At 50.7% G+C, this 23,769-nt stretch overlaps 1 protein-coding gene across 26 annotated transcripts in view; it reads right to left on the reverse strand.

Annotated features, from left to right (window-relative positions):
* TNS3 (tensin 3) overlaps positions 1-23,769 on the reverse strand; it is a 260,591-nt gene that overhangs the window by 56,743 nt on the left and 180,079 nt on the right. For 23 of the 26 annotated variants that reach the window (XM_023639034.2, XM_023639038.2, XM_023639036.2 and 20 more), the window contains 3 exons: positions 5,350-5,522; positions 4,235-4,361; positions 4,068-4,151 (listed from right to left, as the gene is read on the reverse strand). The exons of the other annotated variants lie outside the window; for them this stretch is intronic. In XM_023639034.2, the coding sequence (XP_023494802.1) occupies positions 4,068-4,151; positions 4,235-4,361; positions 5,350-5,522 (384 nt within the window). The remainder of the gene's footprint in view (positions 1-4,067; positions 4,152-4,234; positions 4,362-5,349; positions 5,523-23,769) is intronic. 26 annotated transcript variants of the gene reach the window in all.

Below are 23,769 nucleotides of genomic sequence, written 5' to 3' on the forward strand. Positions count from 1 at the left end.
TTGAATAAGAGTGGCGTCAGCTGCAGGATTTTTGTGGATGCTTCTTATGAGGTTGACAAGTTCCCTTCTGTTTTATTTTGCTGGGAGTTTTTAATCGTCAATGGGTGTGAATTTCGTCAAATGCTTTTTTTGCTTCTATTGATACAATCATGTGATTTTTCTTCTTTAGCCTGAAGAAATCACCTTAATTTAATATGGTGGATCACATTGGTGGATTTTCAAATATGGAGCCAGCCTTGCATACCTGGAACAAATCTCAGCTGGCCACGGTGTGTAGTTCTTTTTATATTTTACTGAACTCTATTTGCTTATATTTTGTTAGGGATTTCTGTGTCTATGTTCATAAGGGATATTGATCTACAGTTTTCTTTTTTTGTTATCTTTGTCTGGTTTTGGTATCAGGGTAACACTAGCTTCATAAAATAAGAAAATAAAATAGTGTGTTCCCTGCTCTTCTATTTTCCAGACGGTGTTGTATAGAATTAGGGTTAATTCTTTTTAAAGGTTTGGTAAAATTCTCCAGTGATATCATCTGGGGCTGGTGATTTCTTTTTGGGGAGTTTGTAAATTACTAGTCCAATTTCCTTAAAAGTCACAAGGTATTCCACTTGTCTATTTCTTATTGGGTGAGTTGTCACAGTCTGTGCTTCTCATTAAACACTATGTGTGTAGAGGTGTTTCTAACATTCCTTACTGTCCTTTTGGAGTCTGCAGGGTCTTCAGTGACAGCCCTGTTTCATTCCTGATATTAATAATTTGTGTCTTCCCTCTTTTTTGTCAGCCTTGCTGGAGATCTGTCAATTTTATTGATCCTTCCAAAGCAGCAGCTCGTTCTTTCATTTATTTTCTCTGTTGTCTCTCTATTTATAATACCCTTGATTTCTGCTTATATTTTTACTATTTCCTTCCATCTGCTTGCCTTTCGTTTATTTTGCTCTTCTTTTTCGAGGTTCTGGAGGCAAGAGTCCAAACTCTTCATTTCAGACTTTGCTTCTTTTCCACTGTATGTATTTACTGCCATAAATTTTCTTTTCACCACTGCTTTAGCTCTGTCCCATCAATTTTGATATGTTTTATCTTCATTTTCTTCAGTTTGATATGGTTTGTTATTTCCCTGGAGACTTCCTCTTGGACTTATGGACTATTTGTAAGTGTGTTGTTTTGTTTTCAGGTGTCTGGAGATTTGCCTGTGATCTTTCTGTTACCAATTTCTCCGTTGGTTCCAGTATGGTAGGAGAACACGCTCTGTGTGGTGTCAACTCTTTCCAATCTGTTGAAGTTTGTTTCACGGCCCGGGATGTGGTCCACTCAGGTTTCGTGGTCCTAATGCCCACGGCCAGTCCGCCACCTTCTCTCCGCCTCTCAGTCTTACGGCATTTATTGTACATAACTGCACAGAGTTTTAGTTGTACTTAGCAAGAGGAAGAGGGAAAAGCATGCCCACGCCACCTTCCAGGAAGTTAGAGCCACTCTCCCAATGGTCATTTAAAGCAGATACTCTCATGTATATACACGTCAGTATCTAGCTCTAAATGATTCAGAACCAGGCATTATGCTAGATGCCTGCAGACACTCCCCGAGACTGCACAGTGGTCACGGATGAGGTTTTATTGTCTGTATTTGTAGATAAGGAAACAGGTTCAGAAGGTCAGTAAGCATACAAGTCATGGTCATTCCACGACCGAACTTAAATCTAAACCTCTGATACTTTCCCTGTGCTTTTTCAGTACTGACTTTATATCACTACCAGTTTAGATGAGACGAAGTGAAAAACAAGCCCTGTCTAATCTGATGATTTGGAACAAAAAGTCCATGGCTGTGAAGTGAGGCTGACTGGTCTGGAATTCTGGCTTTGCCATTTATCAGCTGTGTGGCTCAGGCAATTTGCTTAAACTTCTCTGTGTCAATTTCCTCCTCTGTCAATGAGATAACAGGCAGAGCAACCCCTATAATGTGACCACAAGATTAAAGGCAATCATGCTGTAAAGAGGAAGACGAGGCATATGTAGCTGTAGGTAGTCTGTACTTGTGAGCTACCGCTGTCCTTGTTGTGTCTCAGAGGGGTCGACCGTCCAACCTGGCGTTGCAGAGCGCACGGGATCCCCGGCACCAGCTGGGCTCTCTGTGCTCTGCCTGGGCTGCCGCACCTCTGAAGTGAATGTTGTGCGTCTCTGTGCTCTTCACAGACCAACATCATCGGGGACCAACAAAATAAAAATCTACAAGACTCATACAGCTTCTTAAAATTAAATAGCTGTAATTTGCTTTTTATATTTGAAATCAAAACCCTACTTCTTCATGTGGATATTTACACACACAATATACTTAGGATGTACGGGCTGCACTGAAGCCTACTACGTGCTGGGCTTGCAGGGCCCCATTGTCACATACAGACAAGTCAGCCCATGTCTGCCCCAATGCTCCAGGCTGGAATGTCAGCACAGCATCCACGTGCACAGCTCTGGGCATCCCACATTGGGCACACCAACCTTGTTCAGCTTCCCAGGCCTTTCTCAAGTTTAGGAGGGTTCAATATTCCCCTGATGCTCCACATAATGACCATAAAAGCCTACGTCAGGGGCTTTTAGTGAGTTTAAAAGTTTTTCTGGTATTTTCTTTCCTGGGGCTTATGATCCCCCTTCCACTGCTGTCACTAGTGTGTTTCCAATGAACCTGGTCTCGGAGTTGTGAGAATCTGACTGAATTCCATGTCACAGGGATGGGTTCTAGTTCAAACCCATTGAATACGTTCAAATTAGCCATCAATCGTGGTGGACTCAGGGAGTAGGAGGGGGCTGTGAGGAGACAGAGGCAGCGTCCCTTTGTTTACTTTTGCCTCTATTACTAAAATACAGAAGAACAGACACGTGGCTACGTATGGGTAAGCCTGCCTGTTAATGCCTAGTGGAACACAGACACCTCTTCTCCTGTGATGCTCACATAACATACAGACAGGTGCAACAACAGTGCGCACAGGTTTTCTTAGCTTGTATTTCAGTCACATCTGCTGAGAAAGACGGGCAGGTTAACTGCTATGCTCTGTGTATAAAGAAAAGCATTTAGGTCCTAAAACCATAAAGGAGACTTTAGAAGAAAGATGGCCCTTCCACTAAGTGACACATGGATCTGGTTTTCTCTGCAGGAAGAGGGAACATGGAGTTGGCTGTCATCACTAAACCACTCTTGGGTAAGAGGTAGGATTTAAACACAACATCAATGTCCCACTCCCAAGAAGCATGCCTGACGACCACAGTGGGAGCCCGCCCTTGCTTTCCCCAGGGAGAAAAGCAACAGCTTAAAGAATCTACAATTACAAAGAAAAGCAATTTTAAAACGTACGTAGGGCTTTACACCCCCACTCCATCTGCCTGAGGTCAGGCCCGTCCTAGATTCCAGAGGCTGGAATGTCCAGAAGGAAAGGCTGCTGAGCAACCCCTTCCCCACCCCATTAACGCTCCCTCTCCCAGGCGGTGCATACTTGGACAGGATGCCGAGTATGGAAAGTGTCTGAGGGATGCAACAGAGCCATCCCAGAAGCTGAGCCATCCCAAAAGTTGTTGCTCCTGGGGAGATCCAGGACAATGACCAAGTGTCAAGGACCTAAGGAGCCAGGACAAGTCTGAGCAGGCCATGGACAAGTCTAGGGCAGCCATGCAGCACGGAGCAGGGAGCTCGCTGCCCTCTGGGGGCCTTCCTTTCTCTGTAAAGGGTGGGACGGGTGTTCCAGTTTCCTCTTTCAGCTCCAAGGAACATCACGAGGAGTTGAAAAGCACTGATGCTCAGCTGCCGAGAGCATCACCCTTCCCACGAATGCGCATCTCGGCAGACAGACTCACGGAGGTGCTGAACAGAACACGCCCGCTGGAGGCCGGGTAGAGTCAACACTGTTGCTAGCCCCCAGCGGCTTTACAGCCCACCCACACCTTCTCCAGCGAGAGCCATCCTCACTTCTGAAGCTTCTGAGATGTGACATACATGGAAATATTTCTGCATGAGAGGACACATTTGTACAAATGCGGGCCATGCAAGGCGGTGCCCAGAGCGAGAAGAGTAGGTGGGTTTCTTACCATGAGCTCCTTTGTATAGACTGCCGGCGCTGCCCATCTGTGGCCTGGGTGGGCTGAATGGGGGATGATGTGGGGAGGCAGTCACTGGAAGAGAAAGCAGAACGGAAGCTGTTCCAGTCTCCTCCCTGAGCGGGGGACTGAACATGGCAGGCTTTGCCCTTTCTTACCGTATGGTGTTTCTGGAGACACTGGGAATGCTGGTGTGGAAGAAATGGACTCACTGCCACTTTTGGTTGGAGAGAAGATCCTGCCATCAATCCCATCGAGGTCTGGGGGATACGCGGTGACCACCATCTGAAAGTAGCACGGGGGCAGTCAGGTGACGGCCACTGCAGACAGCAGGAGGGCCCCCAGCCAGCCCACTGAGCCAGCCATCATCTGAGAGTGGGGACAGGCGGCCAAGTTCTGGATGCACAGCCCCGTCTCTTGCAGCCACAGAAAAGTGGGAAAAGCTTCAATAACAGTAAGAGGGAAGTATCTTAGGGTGCATCTGTTTACTGTGTCACACAGCTGGTAAGCGGAGTTGGCAGAGCGTGTATAGCATGGGGAAAGTGAGTCTTCCAGCATTCTGTGAAAAGGCAGGATAAGATCCTCTCTTCCTACTCTATGCTCACAGCTATGTACAGAACCCCATCAATTTAACCCACGGGATAGAAAATGCTGGATGGACGTGTCCAAGCAGCACCGCTGGTTTTGCTTCTTTAAGGCCAGGACTGACTTTCCTTTCTCGTCGATTCTAGGTTCCTACTTTTCTATCTTGAGAATAAATAAAACCCTAATTTGAGAGAAGCCACCATTTTTGGGTTCGCCGACCTGTCTTACTTCAATTCTGACTAAAAGCCTTGACTATACCTCCTGGAAGATGCTCTGTTGATGTCACACAGGGTCACAGTCCTCGCAGACCACATTCTTCCTGCTTCCCCCTCAGGGGCCCCTCTGCAATGACTTTGGGGAAACCTGATTGACCTTCGCTGCTCTGTCCACCCAGTGAGCTCAGGAGACCTCTAACCACACAACCCATCTGCCCGCTTCGCACCTCATCCTCACTCCACGGATCAGAACACAGAGGCTCAGGTGACCCAGCCAGGTGCGCGGCCCGCATGTGCTCTCAGCAGAGCGAGGTTTGCCCCAGGCTGGCTGACTGCTCACCTGGGCTCTCCCACCCACATCCCTTGCCTTTCAGGGAGGAACCATGGCTGTGAGATGGGGAGGGCGGGCGGTGGGGAAGGGGGCCGAGGACTTGGGAGAAGCTCGGGCCAAGCTCCTGGGTGGTGGTGTGTACCTCTTTGGTGTCTGTTGGAGAGAGGAACGGTGCCAGGCTTGGAGCCTGGTCGGCGCTGGTGGCCTTTCCCCATCCACATTTGGAGAAGGCTGGCTGCCCCTCAGCACTGTTGTCATATTGCCCAATGCTCAGCTTCCGGAATCTTACGCCCAGGGGCTCGTCACCTGAGGTGGCTGTTCAGAGAGAGACACAAGCTGCAGGTGCTTTCATCACCGCGGAGTGCGCAGACCTTTAACTAAAACTCCACTTGAAAACTTCCTGAAGACGCTTTCTATTTCATCACTGGTTGACACTATTGCAGGCAACATGCAACCCAGGGGTGTCCTCAGACTCACGGGGCTCCCCAGAGACCCTCAGCTCCCACCAGTCAGCCCAGTCCTTCCAGAACCAGCTTCCTGGCAGGACCCAGCATCAGGGCGGCACCCACGGTGCTGGGTGTGACCTGAGGCACCTGAGCACAGAGGGACCTGCGCATGCCAGGGCTGTGTGCAAGGTGCCGTGCCCCAGGTCAGGACCAGAGCACTGTGAGGGTCACCCTGCCTGCAGAGGCTCAAGCGGAGGGAGGGCCCCACGTGTGACAGCTTGAATCTTAACAAGGAGCAGTTCTGGAGGGAAAAACAGCATAATCCAAACCGAACAGTCAACATTACTCCCCCAAACTCTCCTGTGCAAGAAACGCCACAGGCGTTTCTTCTCCATACAGATCCCAAGCCCCTCAAATCAGACTTGCTTTACGGGGGGAGGGGAAATGGGGGAGAGGGCTGCAGTCTGTGTATTTTTAACCTCTTCCCAGGGAATCTTAGGATCAGGCAGTTTGGAAAACCTGCTGCAGATTAGTAAGATAATGTGTCTATTGGTGATGTACTCTGAAAATTCAGACCTAAACATGTTTTCCCTACAGTTCAGATTTAAGCTAAAAATATGCAATCCCTGGAACTGTGAAGGTCACAATGACGGTGCATTTAAAGGCGTGTGGCTCACCTTGGAATGACTCTGTCCCAAACAAGTGCCCGGTTATGAACCACGCTGTCATGTGGGCACTCCTGACAAGCCTCATCCCCCCTGAGCAGGGCCTTTAAGAAGCTGCATGGAATGTGAAAGCTGCCACATTAAGGGGAAGATAACTCAGTGGAGGCAGGACACTCAGCTGCTGTCCCAGGGAGGAGAGGAGCAGGGTTCCTTCCAGGGTGCCACTTCTCGAGCCTCCAGCTCCTCTGGTCCACTCCCTGGGCAGAGACAGGCTGGGCACAGCTGGTGCCACGTCCAGTGACGGAGTGAGCAAGATCCAAGCTGGTCTCCAAGTGGTGCGTCTCCTCCCAGATTAGTTCCTCTCCTCCTGACTCCCTCCCTCCAGTTCCCAACAGCTGCCCCCACAGAGAGAGCCTGGAGGCGGGAGGGGAGAGCACATTAGGACTTGGGACTTGCAGGCTCTCCTCCACCCCTCACCAGTTGCAGGAGGAGTCCAGCCCCGTTCACTGTAAAATGAGCATGAGCACAAAGCTTACTCTCTTTTCTCCCCTGGAGAGAAAAGCTGCGGTGAGGATGAAACAGCTTTAACACAACTGCACACAGACAAGCCTGTTAACACAACGGCACACTTCCATAGTGCCACCACCATCCTGTGGTCCTCTTCCCTCTCCCTCCTCAGGCTCCCACCCTCCAGGAGATGTGCGCTGTCCAGCAGGGGGGACCAGGCCCTACTTGTCTGGGACTTGCCTGCCACAGACCTGCCCGCCACATGCATCTGAGCCCTCTAGGGAGGGCACATGTGCAGAGGGGTGGAGGGTGAGGCCTCAGATGGAGGCTGGCCCCCCAACTGGGGCATTTTCACCTGGACACTAAAGATGCCCAGGGGGCAGAGGCAGACACTCGTGGCGTCAGTGACAGGAAGGAGGAGGCTGTGGAGCCTGACCCCTGAGGGCTGGAGCCCTGCCCCATTCCACAAAGGCTGTGGGGTAACACAGAGCCCCGAGCGCTTCATCCAGAGAAATCGCCCACCCAAAAGGCATCCCCCCGTAATTGTGCACTGGGGGCTCAGTGACAACCTTGGCCATCACACTCGAGAAATCCAGAAGCCACACTGCTTGTAAGCCTTCCTTCTGGAGAAGGGATTTTGGGGACGGGGATGTATATTGCTTCTGTTCAACGTGCAAGGTAATAAACGTGTTTTACTGCAAATGACAGTGACACCACACCAACGCACTGCACAACGTGAAGCCCCAGAAAGGTGCAGAGGGTGAGGATGTGTTCCCTGAAACCCTGCCCCCTGGCCTGGGGAAGGGGACCAGGACGCAGACATCAACGCACTGTGACCTCAGCCCTGACCTTTGAACCAGTGTGCTTCAGAACCAAGGCCCCTTGCAGTGCGCGGTCGCTCATTAGTTTAAAACCAGCCAGCACGGCCTCGTGGGTGCTCTGCAAAGGCACCTCTGTACAAATACGTCCAGATGGGACCAGGGTCCCAAAGGGAATACGCGGAACTGAAAAAGGAGGTTCTGAGCAGGAGCCCTAGACTTTTTAAACTCTCTTCAAAGTCTCCTTTAATGCTTCTGCGTCAGAGCAGCGGGAACGTGGTGTGTCCTGTAGCTGATGCAGAGCGGACAAGTAGCCTCCGCCCAGGCTTCCCCGAGATGAGGCCCTGGAACAGCCGCCCTGAGTGGCCCCCGAACCGTCCCGACTGAATGCAGCCATTCAGCAGTTTCTAGATTTTCTCTCTCTGTCAGGCATAAATTAAGACAACAGATAGACATGTCTTCCCTTAGAAGTCTCTCCTATAAAGTGTCCTTATTATCAAGTGCCCTCACTGAAACCTGGGTAACACGGCACCTGGTCCAGCACAGCTATAGGGTCCACCCTCTGCGCGGATCAGCACTTAGAATCCAGCTGCTGGGACAGGCAGGAGGATGGCTCCAGAGCCTGCAGGAGCACGGTCATAGGGGGTCACAGACAGCGCTGAGGGTCTGCCCCCAGAACAGGGCTTGGCCACCGCTGAGAGAATGGAATCAGGGGCACATGCACAAGAAGACATGGGGCCCTGTTTCCAGGCTGTGACCTGCACAGAAGTCTCTCACCCCGCAGGACACGGTTTCCCTTCCCAAAGAGGCAAAGACACAGGCACCAGGCTCATAGGAGGCCAGGCCTCTCCGGTGACAGACCTGCCCTCCTCTCAGACCACAGTCGTGGACAGCAGAGTTTTCCTGCACTGTCTGCATCCCAGTGTGAAACTCCTGGAGAGACGAGACAGGTGTAAGATGCAGCCACAGCGCCAGGAGGGGCGAGCATGCACCAGCCGCTGCCCGGTGGCAGTGACAAGGGAAGAGAGCAGAAAGGAGAGCGAGGCTTACCTCACGACAGCCCTGGGCCAAGCCTGGGCATGCGCTCGCACACAGAAAATCCCGCAGTCACAAAATTAAAGTGGTGCACCATGTCATTTTTACACACGAGGGAAACGGGGTCTTGGGTCTGGACCTGCCCTACCCCACATGGGAAGTCACAGACGTGAGGACTTGTGGCCCCGTGCATCTGACGGAAAAACCACAAATGCAAAGCATACCCCTTTGGGTCGCTTTTCCTCACCCAGCGGTGCCAAATAACGGGTGGGTCAACCAGGGAGGCAACAACATCCCCTTCCACCTCAAAAAGACTCTGCAGAGCAGACAGCACCCTCGGGCCCAGGGAGGCACCGCCCGCCCACACAGCCTCGTGGTCCTGTCAGCACCTAAAGGATTAATAATGATTAACATGGATGATGGAGGGGACACTGGGCTGAGAAAGAGGGACCTTCCTTCTGGAGCACAGGGCTGAATGTGTACTTTATAGTATGACTTCATTTTTATTTTAAAAATAAAGAAATGAACCAAAATGTTTATAAGAGGTTCTCTCGGGTTTGTGGAATTTTAATATTTTGTGTAACTATCTCTAGTTTCCAAAGTTTTCACTAACAATACATAATACCTTTAATATTAGAGAAATAAGATACGGATTGTCTTTAGGAAGAACAAGGTTTCTTTACATTGTCTTACTCTGTGCTGCCTGTACCGAATCCCCCTACATGCTTCGCTCATTCTGTGCTCGTATTACTTTCCATGCTTAGATCCACAAACTCACGAGTTTGATCAACAAACTTTTCGTTCTAAGTGCACCATGTCTGGTGGCCAGATCGCCTCATGAGATAAGAGGAAGCCCTGTGGGACACGCTTTTCTGCGCCAGCATGCTCAGAGACAAGCCGGGTGGAGTCGTTAGGGAGAGCCGGACTGTGTCTCGGGGAGGCTGAGACGCACGCACGGCGCTGCCTGCGCTCACACTCCTCGTCATTCAGCAAAGGCCCAAGGCAGGCCTTGCCCAGCGAGGCCTTGATTCTGTTCTTCAGACAAAGGACCTTAAGAGCTGCTTCCAGGATGGGTCCAAGGTTACAAAAGGTAACAGCACATGCAGCAGTGACCAGAATTCCACCCGGGTCCCTGATGCCAAGTCCAGCACCCAGAACATTCCACCAGTGCGGCCCCACACAACCACCACCAGCACCAGGGCAGACCCCGACGGCAGCCAGGACACAGCCGCCCACGTCTGCCCCGTGTGAGAAGAAGGAGCAAGGGAGACCTGGAGGGCCCGGCAGCAAAAGTTTGCTAGGACAGGTCCCACTTTCCAGATGCAGCTCTGAGCGGGATTCCAGAAGGTTCTTCCTTCTTTTTGCAACAAGGAGGACACAATATTTCAAAGGGCACCCTCGACAGGCCAAGGGTGAGAGTAATTGAACACCTGCCCCAGTTCCCTCTCTCTCACACTCGCACTGTCTCACACATATAATCTCTCACACACTCTCACACATTCTCAGTCTCTCACAAACACACACTCATACCCACTTTCCCACAATACTCACACATTCTCATCACAGTCTCTCACACATATAGTCTCTCATACTTTAACACAACACACAAATGCACTCATTCACACACATTCACACTCTCACACAACCTCTTGCAAAGTTACACACACTTACACACACACACTCGTTCACACACACTCTCATAATTTCACACTCTAACACAACATTCACATACTCATACATACTCATACATTCTCATACTCCGTCTCTCACAAACACACTTTCTTACACTATCACAAACTCATTCACACACATCCACTCATACTCACAGTCTCTCACAAACACACACTTTCACACAATACTCCCACTCTCTCACAAGTCTCTTGCAAACATTCACACTCTCACGCACAACCTCTGACAAAGACTTACACGCACTATCTCACACACACTCTCTCAATAGGTCATAAACACTCTCTCACACACCCCCTCGGTGCTCCAGCACAGCCCACAGCTGCACGCTGCCCCGACTCACTCTGCCCCAGACGGCGCACACATTTATGCTTGTGTTCTCGATACCAGGGAGGCAGCTCACCTCTCAGACCAGCCTCACTGCCCTGTTTCTGGAGCACCTCACCTCCGTGTAAAACAAGCTCTTTCCCACTGGTCGGGAGGCGCTAACAGAAAACCAGGGGCCCTGAGTGTTCTTGGGCGTCACTTTCCATCCTGGTCTTCCTCTAAGCTGAGGAGGAATCACCAGCATCTCGATCTTGGGGAGTTGGTCCATGGATCATTTGCAGGGGCTGGGAGCAGGCAGGTGCTGCCAAAGGCTTTCTTCTCCTCGGGAGCTGCTGGCTGACACCTCCAGCTGCATTTGGCACAGGACCCTGCACAGGGCCCGCCCAGGGCTCTGACCAGCCCACCTCTAGGGAACTCAAGAAGAGGCTTGCTGGTGACCCCCGTGGAGATGCCCAGTGCAGCGGGGCCCTGGGCTGGACCTCAGGTGTGCACAAGCCCTGCCATCTCGCAGACTGATGTCAGGGCCCCCATGCGTAGCAGCAGGGCAGAAGGACCGGAGCCTCCCAACAGCAGGGAGGCAGACATTTCGTCTCTAGGCACCACAAGTTCACCTGCGCTGAGAGCTGTCTCACACTGAAGCTGCCACAGGAACTTCGAGTGCTCCTCGTCCAGGGGGCTCTAGGTAGGCAGAGGCAGGTGGGATCAAAGGTACCCCTCAAAAGCAGATGGGGTGGCCTGTGGGAGCCGGTGGCTGCACAGATGTTTCCATGTGGCACCTGATTTGCCATCTCTGGTTGCCCTGACTACCAAGATCTATGTTTACCCCTCTAGAGAAGGACTGTGTAAACAGCAAGTGCCTTATCTCTGCACTTCTGCCGTGGAAGGCTCTGCAGTTTCCTTTCTGAGCAGCGGCCACCAGTCCCACCAGGTGAGGGCAAGGATCGGTTTCACTCAGCTCCAAGGTTCATCTGTACTGAGCTCTGAGGACTCAGTGCACTTTGTGAAGTCAGAGAGCTTTGAGAGGTGAGGAGGCAGGAGAACAGGTGAGCCTGGGCCACCTGCTAGGAGCTCAGTGCTGAGAGGGCAGGAGGTGAGAGAGAACAGGTGAGCCTGGGCCACCTGCTAGGAGACCGTGCTGAGAGGTGAGCAGGTGGGGAGAACAGGTGAGGTCCAGGTCACAGGTTAGGGGCCCAGTGCTGAGAGGTAAGGAGGTGGGAGAGCAGGTGAGCCTGAACCACCTGCTAGGAGCCCAGTGCTGAGAGGCACTGACTTCCAAATTCTACCAGAAGGAACAATAGCGGTTGCTAAACCGCTATCCCCAACCCTCTCTCTCCAAAGTGACTTATTATGGGTTTGGAGTTTTTAGGACTACTTTTTTCTGATTGATTGTAAAAATAATGTATGTTATTGTCGAAAATTTGGAAAATACACAAAAATATTTAGGAGAAAATCAAGCTAGCCTGGAGCCCCAGGGCCTAGAAAGAAGCTCTGCGAACCAGTCCTGGATCCCAATGAAGATACTGTTCACATCTCTTTCTCCACACTCAGGCTTACCTCGTGAGCATTGCTGAAGAGAGTAACTTAAAAGTTTAAAGCCATTAGTTAAGCTTTACTTAACTTCAACAATGACGCCCCATCCCTTCCCTCACAGTCTGCAGAGTCCCCAGGGCTGTGCTCCCACTGCCCCTCCACCATCCTGGGTGGGACCACCGGGGGCCTCTCCCACCACCCCTGCCGTTCCACACCCATGTCCACAGGGCTTCTAGCACCTTGGTCAAGGCCAGCACCTCTGCCTCCTGCCACCCCTCCCCTCCCACAAGACCCCTCCTCTTTCTCACAAGTCCCCTCCCCTCCCGTGCACCCTTCCCCCTCCCAGGATGCCTGCCCTCTCCCACACATGTGGGAGGTAAGGCCCTCTATCAGTAACTTCTAGTCAGATGAGCCAAAAAGAACCTGAGGGACACCAAAAACTGGCTCACGATTACAGTAAAGACACAACTATAATCTGGTGAGACCGGGCCATCTGAACAGCGCAGTACCTGATGACTTCAATAAAGAAATACTTTAAACCTATTCTCTGAACTGTATTTAAAAACCGTTCCATCAATCTGGCCATGACCGTATTTCTCCTTTTTAGTGAAGAAGCCAAATCTAGGACAAGAGGAGATGGAATGAAAGCAGCAGAGACTCAGGGAGCTAAGGCAGTGTGACTGTGACAGTGGGCCAGCGTCCCCTCAGGGGCACCTGCAGGTGTCTCAGCCAACCGCCCTCTCAGTCCAGTTGTTCCACGGTGCAGGCTCCCTTCTGGGAAAGGAGCACAAAGCCCCAGGCTCCCCATGGGCCTTCTGCAGGCAAAGGGCTGCTGGAGCCCCAGGTGCACCCACTGCTCCCCACAAGGTCCAGGTGCTGCATGCACCTGCTTCCCGCTGCTGCCAAGTCAGCAGAAGAGGGTCCAGGACCCTTGCCCCTCACAGTCACAGCGGCTGTAAGAGTCAGTGCAGAAAACATGGCAACCTAGGACCACTGAGCTAGCAAACCCCTGGGGACCCACATGTCCACATACAAACCTAGCTCATCCCCTCTGCCAGGCTCTCCAGGGAGGGTCCATCTGGGACGGCTCTTCCTTTACAGAATGTTGCATGCCAGTCTCATCCCAGTGACCTGCTTTTTCCACCAACATGTGACACTGTGACATGGTCTCTGCAACGGCCACACAACTAGATGCAGCCCATACCTGGCCAGTCCCTATGCTGGGCATTCAGATGTCTTTAGATTGGTCTCCTTTCCTCCCACCACCAGACACCCCTCACTCGAGTCCTCGAGACCTGCCTACCCAGTTGTAATGTGGCACCTGTCCCCAGGTGCCCATCTCACTGCCACTCCCAGAGACCAGTGCATCTCCTCATTGTAACACTTTCAGTTAATTCACTCGTGGGGCTGAGGTCAAGGACAGAGAAAGGACACTTGCTAACACTAAGTACAGCCAGCCAGTGGGCTATTCAGATGTCACCTCAGTCGTGGCCAGGCCTTGGGGGGCCTCAGAGTCACTGTGGGATGCAGGAGCTCACTGAGCCCAGGAGACAAGCAATTCTCAGTCATTTGGTCATTCAGGCCACACGTAGGGACAGAGCCCTGCTGTGATCAGGCCGGGCAGCTGTGCTAGGAGGAGGACTGAACGGGGCCTTGGCCCCAGGACACCCAGTCTATGGTGGCTGTGACCTTAAAGGGGCCACATGGGAGGATGGAGTGAGGGCTAGAACAGGGAAATTGGAGGGTGCTCTGAGGACAGAGCAGGACAGCTAGTCCTCTTATGGGGGCACTCAGCTGCCCTGATAAGCCCTGGAGGGGTGAGGGACTCAGACCAAGATTGTGGGTGCCCCTCAACCACTTCGAACCCAGGACTGAATTCAGCCTGACCTGGGAGGTAAGCACTGTGGTCGCCAATTTACCGCTGAACTGACTGAGGTGTGGGAGGTGACTTTCTCAGATCGCTCACTAGAAAACTGTATTTAAAAAACCCAGAAGCTCCGTGGCAACTCTGCACCTGTTCCTAAATACACTAAACTCCCAAACAAGTGGCCTAATGGAGAGTGGGCAGTGACACGGTCAGTGGAGTACTCGTTTCTCCCGGTACTACAGTAGGGGGATTCAGATCCATCGGGGTGACTGCTGATCTGATCCCGTTCACAAATGAAGAACTGAGGACCCAGAGGTGGGTCACAGCATCTGCTCTGCCTGTGGAAATTAAGCCGGGACCCACAGTGGGGCCCACACCAGGAGTCTCCACCCAGGACCCTGGCGCACGACACCATCTGTCTTGCAAGTTCTGAGCAGGATCGCAATTTCAAGTTGCATCAGAACCACGGGGGGCAGGAGTTCTGTTTGCTGTGCCCACTGATGAGTGAGCCCTCCAGGTGACTGGGGCACACGAGTTAGACCCACAAACATAAGACAGCGGTTCTCAAACTTGGCTGTACATTAGCATCGCATTAAAAATCTCGACTCTTGGCCTCACCTTTTACCTGTGAAGTTAGAACCCGTTGGAATGAGGCCCGGGAGGCAGCATTTCTGAAGACTCCCTGGTGTTTCCAACACACAAACAAGCTCGAGAACCGTGGCAGGTCTCCACCCTGGACTCCCACTGGAGTTACACACGTGGGGAGCATTTAAAATAATCCTGACGTGCGGGCCGCAACCCAGGCCAATTCAACCCGACCCTCTGGAGGCGGAAGCTCTGCACGTTTGGCATCTGCGTTTTGTAAAGTTCCCAGGTGACTGCACTGTGCAGCCAGGGTGGCAAACACCCGCTCTGAAGAGTAGACAGAAACTCATGACCTCCTAGAACGTGACCTTTGCCTTCTCTCTGGGCACTAGAAGGTGAAGTGCCCTAAGCTATTTATTTATCTTTATACGATCATATAAGAATGAAGTCCTGAGTCACAGAGGTATGCACAGTGGGTCCTGGAAATTCCCCTGCATTCCTAGGAGCAAAAACCATCGCCAAACACTGCTCCATAGTTAGTTTGAGGCCTCTTGGTTTCAGCTCATTCAGATAAACATGCACATCTTCCAAAGAGAGCATGGAAAAGGAGAGAGGACAGCGTGACAATGAAACGGCAAGTCTAAACACTCTGCTCAGCTTAAATGTTCCCAGAATGACTTAAGGAGCTCCTCCCCCCCAAACTGAAATAGGGATTGATTCTCCAGACCCTTCCACCTGCAGGCTATATTCTCGAAGAGCTGGGTGACATCTGTGAGAAGTCTCAGTCTGAGAGTTGACAGCTGCTCAAGAGCTCAGTGAGAGCCGCCCTCAGCAGCAGGGACCTCGCCTCTAGGCCACCCTCTTTCCGCCCTCTCTGAGCCGATCCAAGTCAGGAGAGCCTGTGGGAACAGGGCTCTGGCAGAAGGACACCAAGAGGCCACATAAGGGAAGCCCATCTTTGGGACTGCAAACCTGAAAATCCTTTCCACTGGGAAACGGTGAAGTGCTGGGTTAGGAGGTAGGCTTTCCTCTAAAAAGACAAACTTAAAAGGGGACTGATATGTCCAAAAAGCTAGGAAGTATATCCTTCCAATGTGAGAAATTTTAGTAATGTTCCCATATTCTACTCAAAATAAGCTGTAATTTAAAGCACAGATGTAAAAAGCCTCACGGCAACCAAGAGGCAAGACCACCACTCTCACACACGACTACTACCCTGAGACACCGACAGCAGGGGCTGGCGCCCGGCTTCCACTCCTTTTTGCTTATGTGAATTTCTTTTCCTTTTTTTTTATTACCTTCCCCGCCCCAGATCACTTGATCTTACTGGCCTTCCCTTCAAACATGTCATCTTTCAGCAACTGCAGTGTTTACACAATGTGACCCAGGAAGGTCACTAGGGTTGCCCACCTTCTGGGCCCGTTTGTGGATGGCGCTGCAGGTAGGCGAGGCCACAGGAGGAATGACGCACAAGACTTCCAGACAGAAGCTGAGAGAGCCGAGATTGCCAGCCCGTCCCGGCCGGAGATGCCGTAACCTCTCTCTCCCCATCCACCCTTGGACTAGCTAAATTAGACCAGCACGTCCCCTGGAGAGGACGGCGTGTGTGCGTTGGGGGATCATGTCTGTGCGGACCAGCTTGTTCTCCAGTGCACGCAACGCAGACCTTCCGGAAACGATGCACCCACGCCACAGGCCAGCGGGTCTCCCAAGCCTTCCGAAGACTTTCCACGTCTGAGAGGGTGGTTCCTCAGCAAGTTAAGGAATCGCCACACGGCCCAGCAGTTCCACTCCTGTCTATATATGCCAAAGAACTGAAAACAGGTGTTCAAACAAATAAGCTCCCATGAATGTTCACAGCAGCACTATTCACAACGACGAAAGGCGGAGCAGCCCAAGTTCCATCCCCAGAGGAAGCTATCCACACAGTGGGATACCATTCAGCCTTAAACAGGAATGAAGCTCCCACACTCACTACAACATGGATGAGCCTGGAAAACACTACGCTGAGTTAAAGAAGCAAGACTCAAAAGGCCACATATCATATGATCCTGTTTATGTGAAATGCCCAGAAGAGTCAAATCCATAAAGACAGACAGCAGATTAGGGGCAGCCAGGGGCTAGCAGAGGGGGTTGGGGCTACTGCTAGTGGGACCAGGTTTCCTTCGGGGAAGATGAAAACATCTGGAAATAGATAGTGGTGATTGCCACACAACATTGTAAAGGTACTTAACGCCAGTGAACTGTACACTTAAAATTGTTAAAACGGTAAATTTTACGTTAGGTGCCTTTTTCCACAATAAAAAAGATTCGAGGGAGTGATTTTTGTTTCCTAGAGTGGCCTGCCCGAGGGTTTTCACCTTGAAATGAACGTTATCTTAAATTGCTGTCTTTGTATTTCTCCTTTAACATTTTAGTTTTAGGATGTTATACAGATTGTCCTCAAAAATATGTGGTTAAGCAGTTTATATTAGCCATGACTTTGGTTTCAGGATAGTGAAGATAGCGCCTGAAATTATATGTTATAAAAGAGAACTGGGGCCTGAGAAGGGGGGGAACCGTGGCCGCAGTCCAGCAGGCAGTGGCCTCTGCGGACACACGGCACCTCCGCGTCCGCACCCCTGGGACTCTCAGGAACGTCCGGAGGTGCCTGTCATGGTGACCACGTGGGGCACCCAAATCTGCCTGTTTTTGGAGTAAGGGTTGCTGGAGCAAATGAAACTGACTCATCAACTCCCCAATTTCAAATTTGGTTTTATGAAATTAAAGGAAGAGATTGCAACAACAGTTCCCCCTGGCAACCGTGTATTTTTCATTCTGAAATCTCTTCCAAATTGAAGCACACAGAGCTCTCTGTAGTGCAGGGAGCTGGCTCAGTTACTGAACACGCACTTGCACATGGTATGGTCTATCGCTGTTCACGGTCTTAAAACATCAGTTTGACAGGGCCTGGTGGACCATGGCCAGTCCTGACTCCTGGCAGGAACCTCTTTCTAGAGCTCTCAAGGCACATGAACGTCCCACCTCACCATTAATCTCCAGTGCCAGGAGCTCACTGATGGAGGAAGCCGGGTTGTGCATGTGGCAGTGAACAGAGGGCTGGAGTCCTTCATGGAGGCATCACCAGCGCCCTTGGCCTTGGCTTGCTGGCCCTCACTCCCCAACCTCCTTTATCCTGGTTTCCTGTAGTCTTGGGTATAAGGAAGTCCCTCCTCTAATTCCCGGTTCCTTCCGCTTTCCAGGAGCTCAGGGCTGGCTGGGAGACAAAGGAAGAGAGATGGACAATCATAGTTCTGGGCTGTCCAGGGAGGTGGCAGGAAGCGTTGGGCCTGTGGGGAAGGGTAGGTGGTCAGGGGAGGCGTCTCAGAGAGAAGGGGACCCTGGGCTGAGCCACCATCACCCAGAGAGTCCCCGACAGGCAGAGGCCACTGAATGAGAGGCCAGTCCTCCGTGGGCTCTCTGAGGGAGATGCTGTGCCAGGTGGAACCTGCTCCTGTGCGTCCCGAGCACCTCAGTGTCCTGCAGCTGGGTGGGACTGAATGCAGCCTGAACCCAGGTGCTCTTGGTCAAGTTCAAAACTACATCATCCAGAGTTTCCATGGTGACACCAATGGGATCCAGCATGCTTTCACAAACCCACAGATGCTCACCATCTTGTTCAGCGGGAACAGGCCTGGCTGCTGGGCAGCTGAGAGGAACGGGGGTTTAAGTGGACAGTGAGAGGTCAAGTGTGAAGTCAGAGTTAGATTAGCTGGGTTCAGGGACCATGAGCAGAGCAGGCTGCCAGAAATTTTAACCACAGCCCGTGAACCCCTTCTGTAACTGTAATCAGGACCCCCCTGAATGGAAGGAAGGAGGGGACAGAGGGAGGTTTAAGGGGGGAGAGAGAGTCAGGTAGACAGACGCACATACAGGAGTCCATGACTTTATAAACCCCAAGGGATGCAAATATATATACAAAGCAGATCAATTAAGAAATTTTTGTAGGCTTTAAAAAACTACATTTTTTTTTTATTGTGCAAAAAACACATGCCATTCTAATTACCATCCTGACCATTTTTAAGTATACTGTTCAGTAGTGGTAAGTATATTCACATCGTTGTGCAACAGACCTCTATAACTTTTTCATCTTCCAATGAAGAACTAAAATGTACTCCTAACTAAAGAGGTACTGACACATTTCCTTAAGCTCTATTCTGTTAGAGATTTGAAAAGGATGTGAACGAACCCAAACACAGGTTGCATTACACTGGCGAGCACAGTACCTCCCATCTAAAGAAAGTGCCCATACCCGTGCCCATACCACCCTCACTGTTTGAAACACACCAAAACCGAAATACAACATATCACCAAAGAGTGAGCATTTCAGGTTTTCCAGGAGAAACCAGTGGAAATTATTCTTCACCCTCATATTACTCGGATCACTGGCAGTTGCCATACATGGTGCCTGCAAAGTCCTCTCCTGTGAAGGACAGAGTTGCCGGCCCTGTGTGCTCTGCCACTGGCTCCTGCAGGGAGTGTCAAGTCTGTCTGCCACCTGGACACAGGACCAACAGCACTGGTCTGCAAATGGTCATCTTGTCTTTGCAGGGAAAAAGGACAATGAGGAAAAGCCCTAAGTGTGGGACTCTGACTCTGAATGACAACCCTGTGTCCTTTGCTGTCTGCTCAACATGTCCCCACACCACACGGTCTATAGCAAGTGTGACTGAGGTGGACACTCTCCCTGAAAATACCTAAGAACTAACACAGAATGGTTCTGTAGAAAGAGACCACAGCCCGGTTCTGAGTCTGAGTTACCCGCCCTCTCTGACCACGAGCTTCCTCTCTGTGAAACGGACATCATCCTTGCTCTCATTCAAGGAGAGGAAGCAGGAGTGCCTTGAGCACAGGTGAACCTGGGAGAGCCTCGTGTTTTTGTGAAGCCCAGTGCCTCTGCCCAGAGCCTCTGGAGGCACAGCCCAGCAGGAATACAGAGCCTCAGAGGTGGAGGGAGGGACCTTGTAGCACATTGTGGGGGTACAGGGAAGGCTGGGCTCCTGCTGCTCTGGGTGATGCTCAGGTCACCTCAACCTTCCGAGTCTGCAGCCTTGGGGAATCGAGGAAATCCTACAGGGCAAGCCTTCTGTCTCATCTCATTCCCTTCTTCCCTCTTCTGCCCTGCACCTGGATTCCCAGTCCTTGAATATACTTGCACTTCCACACGCCTTGGCCCTGGCTCTCCCTAGCACAGTGCAGCTGGGAGACCTGGGGGTGGGGGGACAGCATAAGGCCACAGCAATGCCCAGAAGGCCCCAGGCTGAAGGCCAGTCTCGTGTCGGACCAGAGCACAGGAGCCATAAAGGCACTGAGTGCCTGCAGGGAGCAAAATGCCCCCTCACCCCATTTTATAAGGTTGCTCAAAGCTTTCTAAGAGCTCACTTCTGGAAGGCCTCTCTCTTGTCTTGTGGGTGGGGATGGGCTCCCTAAACCGTCCTGTGATAAAACTCACTAAGGTCCCTGTGCCCATTCAACAAAGTAACATGAGTCCTTGGACAGTCATTTGCACTTCCACCTGCACCACGCCCCCTCTATTTACAAACATTACCATGTTCCAGGAAACAAAATGAATAAGTCACTAGAACTGCCCTTGAGGGATTTTTCTGGCTGGTGGCAGAGCCTGCATTTAGTGGAATAATAGCACAGCCGTGAGATGTACAGTCAGATAGACGGAAACTCTGTTTACACATCATGGTAGGCATGAAGGCCAGGGGTGATGCGGACAAGCTCCAACATGATGCCTGGAACAGCACGGGCACTAAGAGTGGCAGTGCTTAAAATCATCATGGCCGTCACTGTCATCATCACCAACATCATCATCACCAACATCATCATCACCATCATCATCATCATCACCACCATCATCACCATTACAATCATCACTATCACACCATCATCACCATCAATACCATCATCATCACCATCATCACCACCATCACTACCATCATCATCATCACCATCAGCATCATCACCATTACCACCATCATCATCACAACCATCACCATCATTGTGAGCATCACTATCATCACTACCATCACTGTCATCACCATCATTACCACCATCACTACCATCATCACCATCACCACTATCACCATCATTACCATCACCATCGCTACTATCACCATCATTACTACCACCATCACCATCATCACCACCACCATCCTCACCATTATCATTATGATGCTGATATGAAGGAGATGTGCTTAGAAAATGCTCAGCCTTCACCTATCATTTTCATCTCAAAAATACCAGATCCATGGTGGGCATGCTGTTGCCTGCAGAGCTGGTGCAATGCGAGCTGCACAGGACATGCGGCAGTGCCCAGGAGGAGCTCCAGGAAATACGGTTCCCAACTCCCCACCACCAGGTAACTGGTGCTCTTTCTCAAAATCAGGCCACAATCTATGAAGAGGGAAGGATTTTACTAACTGAGGTCTCTGTGGCAAACCTTTATCGACAGCCAGAATTGAGACACTATGCAGCAGCCTGCATCTGGGAGAAGATGCGAGACTGGCCAGGGAGAGTCTCACTTAGAAAATCAAATGTCTTAGAACTTTCCAGCTCATTTCTCATTTGTGAGCAAGACTCGAGGTGGCTGTGGTCGGACACTCCCCATGTCAGTGGGCCCAAGCCTCAGGCACCCAGACATGGACAATGCATCTGTGGGGTGATGGCAACTCTCCTGGGCATGCCATGGAGCCTTTCAGACTTGCCGGCCCTTCCTGCTCAGCACAGTAGACTAACAGCCACATGTGGACCAGCTTAGCTGGGCAGCCCTGGCCTCCCCGATGTAAGGGGTGATATGTGCTGGGGATCTGGAACATCTTCAAGGCACAGGTTTCCAGCATCCCCAAACCTTCTGAAATGTTCCCACACTCAGAATCAGTTAAATAACGACCACACTTTTATGACTTTCCCTGCCATCTACTGATTTTTTTCCTAGCCTTTTCCAACTGAGAGATGTAAATGCTGACATTTACATTTTAAAAATCAAATGCGTTCCAGTGTTCCCTATACCTGCCAGGGAGGGAAGGAAGTGCCCTTCCCTCCGCAATTCCAGTGGCCAAGAGCTACAGACGTGAGCATTCTTTTGATGGTATTTCTATCAAGACAAAATGTCCTGGAACAAGAGCCAAAAGCCTGCTTGTAGGCTGCTCTGGGCACGCTTCGACACTGTCCAGATTCTTTACGTGGTGGGAGTCTCAAAGGCCTGCTGCCTTCTCAGCCTGGCACTTACCTAAGCAGGAAGCTCACTCTGCAACTGAAAGCCAAGCTCAGGGCAGAAGGACAGAAGGATGCGGCTTGTGCTGCCCCAGCCCCAACGGCACGAGCCACCTCAGTATTAGCCGACCACTGCTCTGGGACAGCTTCTGTAACAGGCTTCCTACCAGAAGCTCATTTCTAAATTTCAAAAAGGTCTCTGAAGATTAGTATCCAGTTTGCTTATATCTGATCTCTTGACATCACTATAATTCTAACAGTATATAAGAAAACAACAAAAATGGGGTTGGCTCTGTGGCCAAGTGGTTAAAGTTTTGCACGATCTACTTTGGTGGTCCGGGATTCACGGGTTCAGATCCCGGGCACGGATCTACTCCACTTAATCAGCTATGCTTTGCAGGCATCCCACATACAAAAAATAGAGGAGGACTGGCACAATGTCGGCTCAGGGATAATGTTCCTCAAGCAAAAAAAGAGCAGGATTGGCAATAGATGTTGGGTCAGGGCAAATCTTCCTCACCAAAAAAAAAAAAAAAAATCCGACAAAAGGCCTATGATTCCTGTCAAAAATGAAGACTAGATTAAAAATACTTTAATTGAATTTGCATGATGAATAACCAAACATGCACTGTATTTTGCTAGTCTACTGTTGAAGTACTTAAGTTCTTTAATTTCAAAAATGTTGGTATTTTTATAATGAAAGAAACTAGAAATGATCTAAAATCAAAATCAAAATTCCAGTAATTAAAGTGATGAGTTTTCGAGTAATTTAAGGATGGTCAACAGGAGGGTGAAGCAGTCAATGACTTTCTAAAACCTCTTGCTTTGCGTTTTACTGCAGCAAGAACTAGGAATCACTAAAAATTGAATTCTGCCAACTGGAAAACATATTAACCTAGAGAAGCCATCAGATGGCAACCCAAGCCTTGCAATCCTTTTTCCCACATACACTCGGACGCCTCCAACGTCTTCCAGATCTCAGAGGAGATTTTAATCCAGGAGAAAAAACTTCTGATTTTAATTATTCTAAGTAACTTCTTTTAAGTAGATTTGGTGAGGTAATCATGTGCTAAGAGAGAGAACGTGGACAGGTTTATTCCCCTGCAATCTTTTTTAAACTCAGAATTTCCTGAATGTGTTTGATGAGTTCATCCGAATCCTCAGACCCCGACCCAGCACTCCTTCATTGCTACTGTTATTGCTGGTCTGCGGCCAGCTGGTAGAGTCATCATCTACTCACGGGAGACTCTTAGCTGCTTTCAACTCCCAGTTAATGACATTCAGCGGAGCCAGTGTCACACTGCTCACTTATGATCCAGGTACACAACAGGTGCGTGTGGACCAGCATTTCCTGCACCCTTCCATCGGCCGGGCACTGTGATAGGGTTTCTTTTAGCAGATGGAGTGAACAGAAATTCAGAGATTATGTCCTTTACCCAAAATCACAAGGGCAGCCAACACATAGCATGGCAGGACCAAAGTCTGCAAAGCTCATGTAGCCCTAGCCGTCCAGACCTGAGCAGGTCTAAAATCCACCCCATCTGGCTGCAAAGCGGGTGGGGCCTCTGGGAGCAGGCCCCAGGGGCCGATTTCTGCTCTACTGCATAAGACCTACACAACCTTGGGTGGGCCACCTCACCTCCTGACAGCTCCGGAAACTCCACTGCAAGACATGGAGCCATTGCTGCAGCCAAGGGGGCTTAAGTAGATGAAGGGGGCCCAGAGAACAAGCCAATGCGAATGGCAGTCTTTCCCATCAGACTACCAGCTTAGCACAACGGGCACCCACTCAGGAGGACAGAGGAAGCGACAGGGCCCCTTCCCTCATTATCTCTC

The sequence above is a fragment of the Equus caballus genome, chromosome 4, assembly GCF_041296265.1.
Source record: "Equus caballus isolate H_3958 breed thoroughbred chromosome 4, TB-T2T, whole genome shotgun sequence".
Classification (NCBI taxonomy): Eukaryota; Metazoa; Chordata; class Mammalia; order Perissodactyla; family Equidae; genus Equus; species Equus caballus.